This window comes from Rhipicephalus microplus, chromosome 2 (assembly GCF_043290135.1).
Source record: "Rhipicephalus microplus isolate Deutch F79 chromosome 2, USDA_Rmic, whole genome shotgun sequence".
Taxonomy (NCBI): Eukaryota; Metazoa; Arthropoda; class Arachnida; order Ixodida; family Ixodidae; genus Rhipicephalus; species Rhipicephalus microplus.
In genome coordinates, this window is record NC_134701.1 from 235,082,009 (window position 1) to 235,099,075 (window position 17,067).

Sequence of the window (17,067 nt, forward strand, 5' to 3'; positions counted from 1 at the left end):
AGATTTTCTAAATGGGCATAAAAGCCTGCACATGGCCCAAATATAAACTTAAAAAAAAATACAGCTGACAGGAAAATATTATGGTTTATGGGCACTTCTTCTTTATCAACAAAGAGCAAACAATATGTGAAGTGAGCCAGCAATGAAATGAAAACTCACATGTCGATTCTAATGATGATGTACGAGTGAACGACTGAATGTGTCGATATTGCATGGCTTGAAAAGTAGGCGCAAAGGCGATGGATGAAATGGAAGACACACACAGGACGCCACTTCCAACAATGTTTATTCCCACAGAAAGGGGTGCTGTTTCTGCAGACAAAGTTGTCACGTTTCATTGATGTGCAGTTTCATTCAGATAACAAAATTCCTTCCGAGATAAAGATATGAACGACACACTTGCGCAACGATCACCGGCTTTGATAATCTTTTCTTGCCTCAATTATTAATCTATTCCAGTTGTCCTGACTATGGGCAATCATGGAACATGCAGAAAAATCCGGGTACCCGCTTGCAATCTCTGCAGTGTATTGCCAGGTGACCCTTTCTGCCATTCCTAACATTGTTGCAATGCTGCTTCAGTCTGTCGTTTAAGCACTGCCCAGTTTTTGTCCATCCTCTTCTCTCCACCTACTTTTCCCAATTGGAGATTCCAAGAGGTGAATATGGAACGTCACTACGTTGACAGCTGGTTACAGGTGCTGATTACCGCAAGCACACATCAGTCTTTGAACTAGGAAGAAAAGGTTGCTTCTTTGTAAGATAGCAACAAAAGAGCTACCAATTTTGTGATAAGAAATGAAACAGGCAAGTGATGTAAGTAATCACGCTTACGAAAGCACGCAAGATGTACCAATCTACGAGCGTCCTGTGGAACAGGCTAAGGTCATTAGGTCACAGTCGGTGCTTCTTCACTAGCTGCACCTGTAGCATTTCCTTGAGACCTGAAATATAGTAGCACATTCACCACACGTGTTTGTTGCTTCAAACACTGTCATCGAATGAGAACTTTAGCATGTGCACAAGTATTCTGATGGGATGTCGGTGTCATACCTTGAACTGGCGCTTCATTGAAAGAGAATTATCTCCTTAGAGAGTAATAAGTAAAGAAGCCTTAGGCTTGGGGTCAACACAACTTTTCGTATTAAGATAATGTGAAATTCTAAATTTCCCTATTAGGCAATGCCTGAATAGACATGAATGAAATTTGTTGCCATTAAGAGCTGAAAGGAACCAAATTTTAGCTTATGACAAAAGTAGAAGGTTGATAGGGCCTAAAAACTATCTAAAACCTACACCTTGAGACCTACAAATAATTACACTGTAAATAGCATTTGATCCCAGCCATGGTGATTATCTTTCGAAAATAACAGCTCGGAAATAAAAAAGGAAAACACATGTGCACAATACTTTGTGAAAACATTATAGAAACCAAAGGTACCTTCACTTGAGCCAAAAATACCACCAATTATAGCATATCTCATTATTTGCAAATTTTGGGGATATTAAACCCAATAATTTAATCAGTCTTGATTAATATACAATGTACCTGCTTGCCTACATCGCAATGTTCAGCCTCAGAATCAAGTTTGTAGTCACGCGTGAAATACCAGTGGCAAAGCGGGGGACCACAGCATCTTTCCCAAATCAATCCAACAGCGACCAAAATAAGGCCCACTCTATATGGGATCCAATGTTCGGCCTTCTCGGCAAAGGTGACACAGACCTAACGTGGTACCTCTTGGCACAGGCCGCATGCTATTTGCTTGCTGAAACTACTGTCCACACACTCGGCTCTGGTGTAGGCAGTGTGTTGCAAGCTTGAGGGAGCCACACAAAGGTCGTGCCACGAGGAAGAGATGCGTATGAACGCCCACTGTGCACCGGAGTCCACTCAGACCTTTTACCAATTCATCATGGGCTTAGACATTGGGAGCAGCCAGTAGCATTGTCGAAGTGGTCATTATTCAAGTTGCCTGACCTCTTACGTCATGACCGGCAACTGTGCAAGACTGCAAATTGTGATGACAAGGAAAGCCCAAGGACTATGAACCTAAACTAAATTAAACTAGCAGATAGGCTGCACTTGATCGAATAAGAATAAGAAGAAACAAGACAGACAGCACTGCAATGTCGTTTTTATTTTGCCTCAGGCTGTGTTTAGCCTTGCACTGCAAGCATATAACATGACCCTTGCATTCTTAATATAAATGGAAAGGTAATTGCACATTAAATGCATGCAGAATGATCGTATGCACAGTGTGTCTTTATAGACAAAGGTGCTTGGTAGCCTCATGCAGTCATTTAGTTATTTAAAGGGGTACTGACAAAAAATTTCACGGCTTAGATAGCCTGCGTGATCGATTCCCGTAAACATGCTTATATCATCTGCAAAATGTCAGTAGCGAATATAGCTTGGAAGGTATTGTGAATAAATTCTTATGTTTGCGTGAGCGATCAACTTCATTGCACTATTGACAATCTCAAAGGGGACCCCCCTACTTTCCTCACGTGACCACGCAGCAGTGAGTTATGACGACATCACAGCTGACATTCCTTTTATCACATTCGCTCCATCAGACTATTACTCAGCAGCTGCTCGTGGCTGCAGCGCACAAGTTGAAAGTTTTGTGTTTGATGACATTGGTCTTGTTTCCTGTTAGAAAAAACTTCTTGATGCAAACCACGCGGGAGTGCGTCTGTGTGCTAACAAGGTTGAGCGTTGCACCCGCTAGGTGGTGATGGTTGCACCCGGTGGCTTGTCGTTTTTGAAACCAAAACTCACACTGGTCGTCTATAATGAGCCTGTAGTTAATTATCTGTCGTGCACTGCAGAAAAACGATGTGTCGTGTTATGTCTAATAGGCCCCCAGAAATACTTAGCAGCAAAAAAAAAAAAAAAAAAACGCGAGGTCAAACTTTTTGTGTTAGTACCCTTTTAAGAAATAAGCACTTGAGTTTAATAGGTTTCGACTAAAAGAAGTATACAGACTAAATGCCCACAATCTAGTACCAGTTCCCCAACAGTGCCTTCATGGCAATCGATAAGTGCAGATAACTGAAGGAATATTTGCCCATATATTACACAATTTAAATATCGCTTGTGTAATACAAATTCTCAAACTGAGTAGATAGGTTCTTTATTTATTATTCAGTATTTGTGACTATTTAAAAATCTTTATCAATGAGTCAATTATTACACACACCTCAAAAAACTGTGAAAGTGTTGCCACCTCTACATCATTGGTACATCGACAATTTTTTCCACAAGTTCGCACCAAAGAAACATAGCAGTTAATACAGTTGAACCCCTTCATAAGAAACACCTGTGTGCTCACAATAAAATTGGAGTTGAACTGAACATGAGAACCTAGCAGACTGTTTTTAAGAGACACCTTATACAAGAGACAAGAACTCCACCCTGATGCGTGTCTCTTATAAAGAACTTCAACTGTATTCAATAACATTTCGCAAACTCAAGAGTTATAACAGTCATAGAGTTCCTCTTACCGTATTGTTTCGTTCTGTAAACAGTTGTCCTCCAATGTCACTCTGCTGGCAGGGTCACAAGATGTGCAATCAAGCTGAAAGATCATAGTCCTTGCCACAATTATCAGAATCATTAAAAAAAATGCACAAACCCACTAAGCATAACAATACGAGCACACGTAAGAGCTGCGCAAGCTGTACACCCAAATTTAGCAAATTCAGTGCTTCACTCTCACCAGGCATGCTTGCAATGCCTAAATCCTTGAGACAGTACAGTTCTATTCATTTACTATTTCTATTCATTGAATTTATAAGCCCTTACATGATTAATAATCATTTCTCCCCATACGGAAATATGAGAAATGAGCTTAAACACACATTCATAAAGAAAAGACTGCGGTAGCACAAATAGCAGGCAACAAGTTGACTACCGTGCTACCGTTTAGCTTGTTTAATGTGGCTGAAATATTTCAACGAAACAGCTGTTGAAAACTTGCTCCTAACTTGACTCTGTACTTATCTATAGTGGCATCATTTGCATACCTTTATGAATTTTGCTCTGCAGCTGGTGTACGCAAGGCTTCTTGATAAATCTAGTAACAATTAGAGAAGCTTACATAGCAGTACATAATAAGAGGAACTTCTCCTTGATGTTTTTCAGCAATGTATCCATATTCAAGCTGTAAGTATATCTTAAAACCCTTCTTTTGATTAAAACACGCATCTCGTACATCCACCATTTTTCACCACCGTCAATAGTCTTAACTGGTATGCATACGATTCAGCAATAATACATCATCTAGATACAAAGACAGAGCCATGAACAGCCACATGAAGTTATTTCTTGTGTGCCATGAGTCAAATAAATGAGTTAATTGCAACATTTTATGGTTGCTAATCCATACGAGCGCCCTTTAAAACATTCTGCCATTTTGCAAGCCTCTGTTACCTAATTAAAAATGCACAACTTTCACAGGCTAAAGTATCAAGCAGACACGGATGTGGCATTTAAATGTTCATTGTATTTCTCAAGCTGTACAAGAAGTTGCAAGATATTTCGTAGCATCCCCGAAGTGCTGTTGCATAAAACTAAAATACACTCCAGTGCTGTCACAAACAGCATGCACACAGTATGCTTGCAAATTAGACCTAGACATATCATTCAGGAAGAATGGGATTACAGACAAAATAACTGTGCAAAATAGTACTCTTTGGGGCATCCCACTGCGACATATAGGAGGAGACAGTTATCCACAATGGAGACCTCAAAGCATCAGCGACTTATAAACAAGGAGATTACCAAAGAGCCCATAGAGATATTACGGCTCACCAAGTTAACCAACACTGATGTCCTGTGCTTTGAAAGCTGCAATTTGGTTGCTCTTATCATTGAAAGGGGGTTCTTTAAAACACAAAGAATGCTTTTGCAGGTGTAAATATAAAGAACATGTGGCAATCTCCCATTGAGATTTTCACCTTAGCTACCTCCTGCGATCTCGAAAGACTTTGGCGACATCCTCTAGCGACCACTTAGCTGCACATTAATTAAAAGATTTACATTTCACTTGAATGCATGCGAGGAATCCATATCGCAGTTTTTTACATTTATTTCAAAATAAATACAAGTTATAAACCTAGACCCAGAATGTCAGCAGCACCCGCAGTAGTCGAACGGAAATCTTAAGATTAAACCAAGTACTTTGGTCAACAAAATCAATCAAAAGTTCAGCCAGAAAAACCTACCATGTTATTGTTCGCAGTCTGTTTAAAACTTATGCGAAAGGATTCCCATATTTAAGCACCACGCACAATGCAAAACTCGTACGACCTTAGCACAATCTATCAGGACTGACACATTGTTATCACAGAAACCGCGATGTTCTCTCACATCAAAAGCAAAATGTGATGGGCACAGACAAGCTTCAGGCCTCGGTTAACACAATGCGGGCGTCAGGACAACGTAGAGAACTTAGACATTTGTGAAACTTTAGCTACGAAATACATTATAGTTTAATATAGTGAAACAAATACAAAACAATTGCAAAACCAGCATAAAAACATCACGGATTAATGTTCACACACTGTTGCAGAGCATCTTATCATGTTAGTCTAGGTTACGAGATGAAACAATTGAGGGAGCCAAGAGGCAAGACTTATAGTGAATTAAAACGCAATAAAGCCAAGAGACAGTCAAGCTGAGCCTTGGCTTCACAGGGTTGCGAGGCAGAGCCAGATACTTTCACCGGAGAAGCGGGTTCAAAACTTGAGAGAGAAGCTGCACCCTATGCCACCCCTCCCAACACCTGGTTGCGTTGGCACATGTATTTACATTACATTTTTTCCAACTGGAGTGAAGATGAGAAAAGAAAATTGAAAACAAAAATAAATTAGAGGGTAAGCAGAAAAAACACTGTAAACAAACCAAACACAATCTTCCTTGTTCACAACCTTAGAATACTGATAATGTTTAGCAGAGAAAAAAAAAATCAATCATCAACGACACTCACCTCCAAGTCACAAATGTCACATTTTTCTATAAAACGTTGAATGTGGGCCAGAAAACACACTATAATTGTTCAAAATACACACATATCACATATATGACAAAATAAATACAAACAGGAAAAAAAATTACTTGTATTCACCACACAGCATGGGTAACTATAAATATGTAAATATGCATAAATTCCAGTAAGTTAATTTTGGCCAAACACTAAATTCAGTTTTCAAGCTTTTGGGCATTCTCCTGCCAGTCAATTTACCACCAAACACTCAAGCTGCACAAAATAAAAACATATGTTTGAAATGCAACAGCTAATGGAGGACGCAAACAATATATCACTTGATAAATGACAATCACTCACACGAAAATGGCACAAGATTGGAACGATAGTGTCAATATCGGTCAACGGACCAGAGGCATAATGTTGGTCTTGACAAATTTTGGTGAATGATTGATTGATTTGATTGATTTGTGGGGTTTAACGTCCCAAAACCACCATATGATTATGAGAGACGCCATAGTGGAGGGCTCCGGAAATTTCGACCCCCTGGGGTTCTTTAACGTGCGACCAAATCTGAGCACACGGGCCTACAACATTTCCGCCTCCATCGGAAATGCAGACAAATTTTGGTCAAGTAGAACCTCTTGTTGTGAAATACAGTCAGACAGAACCTTCACAGAAACTGCCACAAGCCTCAGTGGAGTGTGGAAAAGCAGAAAAATGGGCGGAACGGTGATGTACTATTAATAATAAAGTAAGTTTTTTCCATCCGGCTATGGCGTGGAACTTGACCAATACAATTTCTAAAAGGCTACTGAAGTTGTCGTGGTAATTCTATCATGAGAATCAATGTTCACATTTTATCATGAAATAAAGTGATAATTTGCTAGACAAGTAATGATCCCCATTGAAGAGAGATTCTATTTGCGACACAGATCAGACTTGGTGGATTGGGCCGGCACCTACGCTTTGTTCACGTCATGGGAAGCAAGACCTCAAATAATAAACTTATCATCTAGGAACTTGAACAGCTTATCAGTGCAGTTCGTGGCAAAACCATGACACCAATGGCGAATACATAAATATGACTATGGTGTCAATATTGCTCAATGGGCCAGAGGCATAATGTTGACGTTAACAAACTTCGGACAAGTAGAACATCTTTTGTTGTGAAACCCAGTCAGACAGTACCTTCTTTTTTGGGCCAGAAGGAAATGAAAGACCAATGTATTGTTCAGAATGTGACAACTGCTTAAAGGGACACTAAAGTCAAATAACAATTAACATCATAGTGAAACCTCAATGTATGACAACATCTAAAATGACATTATTATCAACAACAATGCCCTACTTACTGAGAAATTAGGGCAAATGCATAAGAACACAAGAGCTGCAGTAGGACATTTTCAAGATGACCCCGATGACATCAGACGGATCGCCTACAATTAATCACTAGTAATCGATCTAACTGCACTAAATAAAGAAGCTTCCATTCATTAACAGACACAATAAAATGCTACTTGTTCGTTTCTGTTTGATTTATGAAAAAATGAACCGCTGGATGTTACTGTGGGGAATGACCAGAGTGGTTCAAAAATTCAATTTTAGCGTGGTTACACGGGACAGGTGGTGCCATCTAGCGGGGTGCAGTTGAAACAAAAGCGTCTGCAATCTCGAAGCCAATGGCGGGTGTGCGGACGCTTCTCAACCGAAGAGCTGGAAGGTTGTCGCGGCGCGGTGCTGCAACGAAGGCTTCTGGCGTCTGTCAACGGTTCTCTTGTTTCGCTCATCACCGAGGCGGCTCCCCTTGTAGGGGAGCCCACCTAAAAGAGGAGATGATCGCACAGGCAAGATTCCAACCCCTCGGCCAAATGGATGATGCTTCAACAGTCAGCCAGCGGACCCCACAATCCAAGGATCATCTCGGTCAGGGCTTCTGAGCGACACACCACCAAACGGCCCTACCGCCACAGGAAACCAAGTAAGCCCGCATCTTTTTGCTGAGCATCATGCGGCATATGAGCATACTGCTATGGACGACCAAGAAAACTGGACTGTAGTACAGAACCAAAAACTCCCCCGACCCAAGCCACCAACCTTCCCACAGCCACAGACCCTATTTGAGACCATAATGTTGAGGCCTAAAGCATTTAACATCACCCCGATTCCGCCGTACCAGTTTGCGTATAGACTCTAAGTCTTTCTCAAATAAAGGGGTCAAAAATTCACTGCAGACTCCTCACCAAGTCTAACCTAGCAGCAGTTGATTGCTACACAGAGCAAGCTGTACATCTACTGCTGAACCTGGAACACCTGATCATTGACGATCAAATCATGCAGTTTAATACATATGTTGCGCTCCGTAAAGGGTGCATAAGAGGCATCATTCACAGAATCAAGAGATTAACTGAAGAGCTGTTAATGCAAGGCCTGACAAGTTCAACTCACGAAATCGTGTCAGCACGGCCCCTCGGGTCGTCTAACACAGCACTAATCACGTTCAACGGCTTAAACCTGCCAGAATACCTGGATTTGAATCAGTACGTTTCCCTGTGCACAAATACAGATCCAAGATAACGTCATGCTTGAACTGCTCAGGCATAGGACACAAAGCTGACGTTTGCACAGCCCCGAAAAGGGACCCAGGAGTTTGCACAAAGTGCCATACGAAACATGCGAAGGATTTTATCTGTACTCCGAAATGCATACACTGCAGTGGACCCCATGACTCGCACTCGCCCAACTGTCCAAAGATAGCAGCAGCTACTGCGGCTCTTCGTAAGAGAGTGAACAAACCACACAAGCCAGCGGCACCCTATTCTTCACCAAACCGCAGCGCATCAGGCAAAAAGGCAAAAATTTTTACTGTCAAAGCAGTGTTCTTTCATTGACTGAGACAAGTATCGGTCTTATATAGATGGAGGCCCTGAAAAAGTCACCCTTCACGAATTTACAAAACATATACGAGATTCCTCAAAAGCCTGCGCCGGATAGGCACCTCTTTAATTTGTGGGCGGCATGCATAGCTGCTTTACATGCATAAAGGACTGAAAAATCAGCTCGCAATGGTCTGAAGCTTAAGCTTCTTACGAGACAAGCATTACAGTATGCGTGCAAGCTATGTAGGCAACAGTGGCAGGATTGCTGCAACCAGCTACACTTTCGGATAAATAATCAAAGGCTATGAAACATTGTCAAATCATTGGAAGGCCGGGGCAAAACTCGAACAGCCGCTGAAAAACTCTGTTTCGCTTCACATTCATCAGCACCAGCCACCGCTGATACGTGCGCCAAGACATTTTTTCCGCAACCGGCAAGGCATCCGTACTATCCAAAGTGGCCAGAGGAAAAACAAAGCAACGACATAATAGATGCTCCCTTCAAAATTTAAGAACTTATAATAGCACTAAAGGAGTCAAATTGTAAAACAGCTTCGGGCCGTGATATGATTACCTACAAACAATTACAGCAATTGACAGAGAACCAACTAACCTTTCTTCTTTCCATCATCAATCAAGCATGGGAAGATGGGAATGTCCCTAAAGAGTGGGAACATTCAAATTTTATTCCACTGCCTAAACCAAACAAACCTCCGACCACTTCAAGTAACCTTCAGCCAATTTCGTTAACTTCCGTAATCGGAAAGGTGATGGAGCGAATGGTAAAAAAGTGCCTCACATGTATGCTAGAAAATGGGAAGCACTATCACTGGACCCAAACTGGCTTTAGACCCCACCTGTCTACTCAAGACACACTCCGGGGCCTATACGAAGATGTACTAAAAAACCTCTCACCTTATTGGCCGAGCACTATTGTAGGCATTGACGTAAAGAAGGCTTTCGATTCGGTGTCCCATGATACTATACTACGAGAGCTGTCAGAACTGCCTGTTGGTAGAAGGCTGTTTAATTATGTCCGGAGTTTTCTCTAGGACAGGACCTTTTCTATAAAGATAGGCTCTAAAATAGGCTCTTTCACCAGTCAATCATACTCTAACAAAATCGGAGTTCTGCAGGGAATCGTTATCTCTCCAGCACTGTTTAACATAACAATGCGCCCACTTGCCTTTCTTCTAAATGAAGTCCAGTCGATCTCGGTGGAAATCTATGCCGGCGACGTTACAATTTGGTGTAACGCGCGAGACATCTCTACGCAACAGCAGCAACTCCAGACGACAATTTATGTTATCACCACTTTCCTTGACAAGCAAGGTCTCCAGATTTTACCGGAAAATACAGAATTTACAGCTGTTCTGAAACCTACAAACCACAGCAAGCAGCAATTTATTTGAGATAAAATCCAACTTACTGTACGCAACACAAGCCTACAGCGCAAAGAGCACATTAAGGTACTGGACATTATATATCAACAAAACGCCAAGTCCACACAATGGTTATAAAAAACGCTGTGCACTACGAAACCGACGACAAGAGTGCTGCGAAAGTTGACAAATGGCACCTGGGGCCAATCTGAAGGTCAAATTAAAAGTCTTGCACAAATGCTCGTCCATTCAAGGCTTCTATGTGGACTACCCTTCCTGCCAGTGACGGCGACCTAGCTTGAAAAACTTGAAGCATCAACAAAACATGCATTCGGATCGCCACAGTGCTACCGAAATACACCAAAGTCGAAGACTTGTACAGAACAGCCCTACTTCTTCCATTACGTGACTATGTAGAGCCTGCACTGCAAGCTCAAAATGAGCACCTCAAGCTAACCCGCCCTGGAAGAGCAATCAGAAACGAGCTATGTCTAAGCAACCAAGACCTGCCTCAAATTCTACCCACCATTCCACCATGGAAAGATATTACCATGACAGACAATGCCGTGACAGACAATGGCCGCTTCCAAAACATATGAACCAAGCCTCGAACAATCAGCGAAGGGCATACTATGCTTTGCGGCATTTTGAACACCTTAAAAGTATACCTAACAAAGAAGATATAATCTACACGGATGCGTCATGCACTCTAGAAGGCTCCAACACAGGGGCATTTTTCAACCTGAGAACAGGGGAAGCATCCTCATTCTTTGTAACTCAATCCTGCTAACTGCCCGAAGCAGCTGGAAGGTATACTATTTCGGAAGATTTAGCACATTACAATCAAACAGGATCATCACCAAAAGCTATTCACAACTTCACGGATTTGCAGCAAGTGCTTTAAACACTCCCACTCCAAACCAGAAGAAAGCTACCAGCGTACACCAGGCACATTCTGCACTATGCCGCCCAACTTCAAAAACGATCAGTCCGGGTACGAGTTCATTGGATTCCTGGACACGAGCTAGTTCATAAATGAGCCTTGCAGCATCATAGCAAGAACGACTCAGGGATGCGAGCTCGAAGCAGGCCGCAACGATGACCCAAGATGAGACCCATGAAGGCAACTACCGAGTGAAAGTTCAACGCCGGCGGCAATTAAGGGCCAAATTAGAAGAAACCACAAAACACGATGCCCCGCCCCCAAGATCCACCCGCCTCTATGAGGCCACACTCAGAAGAATTCAAACACGAAGTTTCACGACAATCTCGGTCCTTCACAAGATACACCCGACAAAGTACTCCGAACCCAACTGCGACTACTGCCACGAGCCAGCAACGACGGAGCATATCCTCTGGGAATGCCCCATTCTCGAATAAAGCCGAGCTGCTTTTATGAAAGAAGCCCAACGTACCCTGCCTCAACTACAGCAAGACATGGAAGGGACTACCAACTGAATACTTGAAGACCCACTCATCGGAGCCAGGCTGAACCTGTGGTGTGCTGTTTTGCGCACAATCGTCATTCCCTGCCCAGTAGTAACAAGCTGATCAGTTTGAGGTCACCCGAGTTTTTTTTTTTTTTTTTTTTTCATGACGCTGAAGCTAACAAGCGAGAGCGTATTGTAAATAGTCCAATAAGGTTTTCAATCAATCAATCAAAATTGAAGCCAATGGCAGGAAATCGGTAACTGGCCATTGTTACTGCTGTGGCTTCCGCTGCTTTCGGTCTGCTGCTACTAGCGCAGTAAAGCCGGGCAACGTTGTGCACGGCAACGCGAGACGGTCCGGTCGGTCCGCTTCCTGAAGCGGGTAATTTGAAGTGTGCTAACCTAACGCGGAACACTAAAACGTGATTTTATTTTAAAATAGGCCCTTCCTTGGCACGAAAGTAACACTACGAGGTTTCCGGACCACCAATCCAACAACCAACTTCGACTTAATAGGTGGCTTTAGTGTCCCTTTAAATTAACCGATGCCATTCGTACACAAACGCCATATTGAGCGAAAAAAAGAAAATAATATTAGAAGCTACAATTCTTTATCGGTGCAATGTTATGAAAACACTCTGAGGCTTCCCAGGCAACACGACTGTCAATCCTAGAGTTTTTCACTTGAACTAAACTTGGGTAACCAACACATTTCTGTGCTTTTAATTCTAACTAGGTGGAGCCTGCTCTATTGACACCTATGCCAACGAGGCAACATAATTTAGTGGCACTGCAACTAAATTCAGCATCAGTATGAGATGTGCACATTTTATGTATGAAAACTGATTAATGAGTAAAAGTTGACCTACAATATTTAAAAATGATGCAAGGTGCTTATAAATACCTACGTAGCAATCACGAACCAAATTCCATTTTTGATGCCTTGGCTACTGTTGCCAGACGAAAATTAACAAAACAACTGGTATTCGTTATATGCATTATACATCAATGCATCAATGCATTATACATCAATTATAAGCATGAAAGTTCATGCATTGCTCATCTTTTCAAAGCATATCTCGGAAAATTTTTACAAGAATTTGTGCACGAGCAGTATGGTTCAAAATTTCTATAGGCTCAGGCAACATCTTTGGTCACTTAGCACCAGTAAGAAAAATAAATTTGTACACAGTAAGCTTCATTACTAACTTACTGCTTCAGAAAATTAGCATCCTCAATTTTGGTTGTGTGACAACTTTTACAAGAATTATATCTTTGAATAATTTAACCTGAATTAGGATGTCCCATCAGTGCATACCACAAATGTTGATTTTTCTTATGATGTTAGAATTACAACAGCAATTCCCCTTGGTATTCCTTAAATTTCAGTGAGAGTGAGACTACTTTGCAAATACTATTGTAGCAATGCTAAAGCATAGCATTTATATAAATTTATAACTTAATTTCAATATTGTATTAACTTAAAATTTGTTTTATCTTTATGAAAAGCATATATAATTCCATAGTGTGAATTTCCCTTACTTCCAATCAGCAGAAGGTTTTTTGTACCAGGATGTTCACTCTTAAAATGAGTACATTTGATTTAATAAACAGCTCAAGTCTGGTATTACATGCTGAATGTTGATCATTCATCAGCAGAGGTTTACACCATCTGAACGAAGATATGTTTTAATAAAAACTAATAACCTAATTCATGTTAAACTGTAGCCCTACATCCAAAAATACTAACTACACTTAAAATTTTATAATGATAGGCAAGCACAATCAAGAGAATGTTCATGAAGTGACATGTTATCACTGACACTGTGCACTTCATGTGCTAGAAACAGTAAACACCGGAATGCAGTAACTTGAGTTCAGGAGAAAAATAAAGACGTTAGGATGAACAAACTTTGTAAACTTATAACAACAAATTGTGCCACAACTGACGCGCACTTAGCTGCCTGTGGAAGAAAAAAATTTTGTGCCTAGAAGGTCAGAACATAAAGAATCGTTCAATAAAGTTGGATCTTTTTCAGATTTGATACAATTTTTCAATACAGATTTTCTCTTTCTGTGATCACTTTTACAAATTTACTGCGCAATTAAATTATATATGTGCAAAACTACGTGCACCTATGGCAATGTAAAAGCAATGTCTTTTCGCCTGAAGAAAACTACACTGCCGAAGACGACGAAGTGGTGCTACTGGTACTACGCGCAATGAAGTTTACTTTTCCACATAGCTGTGTGTTCAGCGGCGTGCCCACAAGAGCCAACCAGCACGGAGTCGGCAGATTCACCGGGCAACAGCATCAGTCATGTGCCTCTTCATGTGAGATTTCAGGTTGCTCTTCTGGGCGAACCCCTTGGCACAGAAGTTGCAGCGGAATGGCCTCTCCCCTGTGTGCGTCCGTCGGTGGGCTATCAAGTTGGTCTGGTAGTCGGTGCGGTAATGACAAAAGGAGCACTGGTACCGGCCCTCCTGGTTCATGCAGGGACGCCGGCGCCGCTGACGCTCCGCTGAGAAGTCTACCAGCGACAAGGCAGCAGGAAACAAGCCAGCATTAGGTGCAACTCCAGCTGCGCAAGAGGAACACATGAGGGGTACAAGCGGTCGATAAAATAAACATAATGTTTGAAATAAATCGAATATAACATGCAAAAATTTTCACACAAACTCTGCAGACACGCATGACTTCTCTTCCCCAAACTCACGCGAATCTAATGCACATAGAGTGTGTAGAAGAAAACTTCCCTTTCCCCCCCCCCTTTTTTTAATCCTCTGCTTCTTTGAAGCAAACATTAAAACACCGAAGCACCACGTACTTTATGCTTCGCTGTTCCCAAGTCAGACACGTGTGCTAATTTGAATGATGTCGACGTGCAAGACGAATATTCCACCAAGCATCTCTGAATTTTACAGCACAGTAAACAAAGTGTCCGTTGCAAATGTGACATTCTTATAAATCTTATAAAAGAAGCCATAGGTTTTTTTCTTTGTTTATGATTATGGCCACTTGACACATTATTTATAAAAATAAGATACATTAAATTATGAAGATTTACATGCCTAAACTAGAACACGATTATTAGGAATGCTGCAGAGAATTTGAAATCAATTTTGACCAACTGGTGGTGTTTAATCTGTGACTAAATTAGATGAAACACTCACAGACTGAAACATGGCAATCTAGGACTAAGTAATGCATGTAGTTTTCTATCCAACAATCTTCAGTTCATGCCTAATTGGTGCAATTTTGACTCAACACAGACTCAACATTGACAACAAACCCAACCTTACATTTAGCAGCTCGATTTGTTGCCACATAATGCAGTTACCTAGAGCAATAGTGCGTACCAGTTACTATACTGAAAGTTGTGATGTTGCCTTTCAACCATTGTACATGGGTCTTCTTCCATTTGCAAATGAGATGGTGTTGCAACAGCCATAACCTAACTCTGGAAACTTTGGCCACATAAGTTTGAAGCAACTATTTGAACAGCCTCATTTAAATGTGAACAGGTCTGCGATTAGCTAGCCTTTGCATGAAAAACTGCCATCGATGCATAAGAAGACCTGTACCAAGTGTACATAATGCTATCTTCTTGCAAATTACACATTACTAAGTCATGGTATAAGTACATTTCACATCTTTACCACTCTCGTATCACCAAAATACATACAACAACTTTTGATGGCACATGTTTCTTGGAAATGTATGTATACAATATCCATAAAAAGCAGGCCACGATTTTCCTATATCACATTCGGGTTTGCATAATGCGAAATAGGCTAAACTATGTGAGATGGGCAACGTTAAGACAAACTCATAAAAATCTGTTTTATGCTACATAATTATACTCTACAGACAAGTGAAGAAAGAGGGGTGGCTTGTTGCTGCATCTTGAAGAATGTGTTGGCCAAAGAGCAGATTGTTCTTCATCACCACATAAAGCTACAGCCTAACGTCAAAACGGTTATCAAAATAAAGTATATAAGGCAGCGGTAAAAATTGGCATTGCACTTTAGTTGCATGTGATGATATAATACACATACAGAATACACATACAAACAGACTCTGGATTGACATTCAGAGCTAACCTAGCACTCTTCATTACGCTAGTGCTAAGGTGATTACAATTAAAAGCTTTCACTGCACTGACCACTGCAACAAATATAAACTGAACACACTGCATAGTCGATTTGTTACCCACATACCCCAACATAGTTTTTATAACGTGAGCTTTATCACAGGGTAGCTAGGCACGCACATTCATACCCCTCCAACTTCAGCATACACAATCAAGTATTGATTGCAGCAAAACAGTAAGCAGATAAATGCAAAACACTTGATCAGTAGGTTATACACGGTGCTTTGTTTTTACATACACGCAATGGTACACTAGAAATTTGGCAATCTGCGACAATGAAGGTTGTTTGATGGCATAAAATGGCAATATACAGTTCGTCATAAACTTGGAAAGCTAATATATATTCCTGACACACATTTGAACACCACGGCATTTAAAAGAGATCACATGCTTTAGTAACGTCGTTCACAATGTGAACGGAACGCCTCGCCACAGAGCAAGGTCAAGTCGAATTACCTTGAAGTTCGCATGACATTAGACAGGCATCGCGACAAGGACATGAAAAAATGTACGCACACATTTCGTCCATTTAACTCTCATAGACCACTAGTTGCGCATTGTCTACGTCAGTTGAATTCTCACGTTCCACATCCGTAAGAAGTTTCGGTATCGCTTTCCACGACATCAATCGCGTCGCATAAAACAGCGCAGTGAAACTTTCGTGATGTCGCAGTAGCGTTCCTTTGGTCGGCCGCGGAAGATCAACCTGAAATACAAAGACAGTCCATCAGCAGCACGCCAACGCAGTCCAGGGCAACACAGCAAATGCATCACCAGCTAGTATCAAAAACAACGGAGCAGTACACATTGAAGTTTGCTACGCATAATGCACACTATGAGATGCCACTTCGTAAAGAAGTTGATGGAACAAGTAGCCAGCCGCGAACACGCAAGGAAAAAAAACGGTAAGTGCTTCCTTTTTTTGTTTCCAATATTGCGCCTTGCGGAAGTGCCTCCCATTTAACCAATGCGATGTTTATAATTTTTCAACTCGATAGATGTGCGCCTCTTTTTTTGATCGACAAGCACGTTCGTGAAGTGCATGGAAGCACTCATGTTCCCATCCGTCTTAAATAAATGCCATGACTGCTCGACTGCTTTCTACTTCTCGATTAACAGCTATCACAGCTCGAGCTGTCTGCCATCTTTGAATTCAAACACTGATACCGATAACAATGCTGCTTTTGCGAATGTGCCCCAGTCTTGAGCCTCAGTCCTCAGAGAAGCA

The 17,067-nt window shown here is 41.4% G+C and overlaps 1 protein-coding gene across 3 annotated transcripts; it reads right to left on the reverse strand.

Annotated features, from left to right (window-relative positions):
• Window positions 1-269: 269 nt before the first annotated feature.
• On the reverse strand, window positions 270-16,972 carry LOC119170282 (uncharacterized). Of its 3 annotated transcripts, XM_075877373.1 has the most exons (4): window positions 16,422-16,972; window positions 3,511-14,267; window positions 835-944; window positions 270-733 (listed from the first exon to the last, which is right to left on the reverse strand). In XM_075877373.1, the coding sequence occupies exons 1-2, from the start codon at window positions 16,462-16,464 to the stop codon at window positions 13,984-13,986; spliced, it is 327 nt and encodes a 108-aa protein (XP_075733488.1). In that variant the 5' UTR covers window positions 16,465-16,972; the 3' UTR covers window positions 270-733; window positions 835-944; window positions 3,511-13,983. The 3 variants fall into 3 exon arrangements, with proteins under 3 accessions (XP_075733488.1, XP_075733486.1, XP_075733497.1); XM_075877371.1 differs by having other exon boundaries at window positions 270-944; XM_075877382.1 differs by having other exon boundaries at window positions 270-944; window positions 16,356-16,972.
• Between the last annotated feature and the right edge of the window lie 95 nt (window positions 16,973-17,067).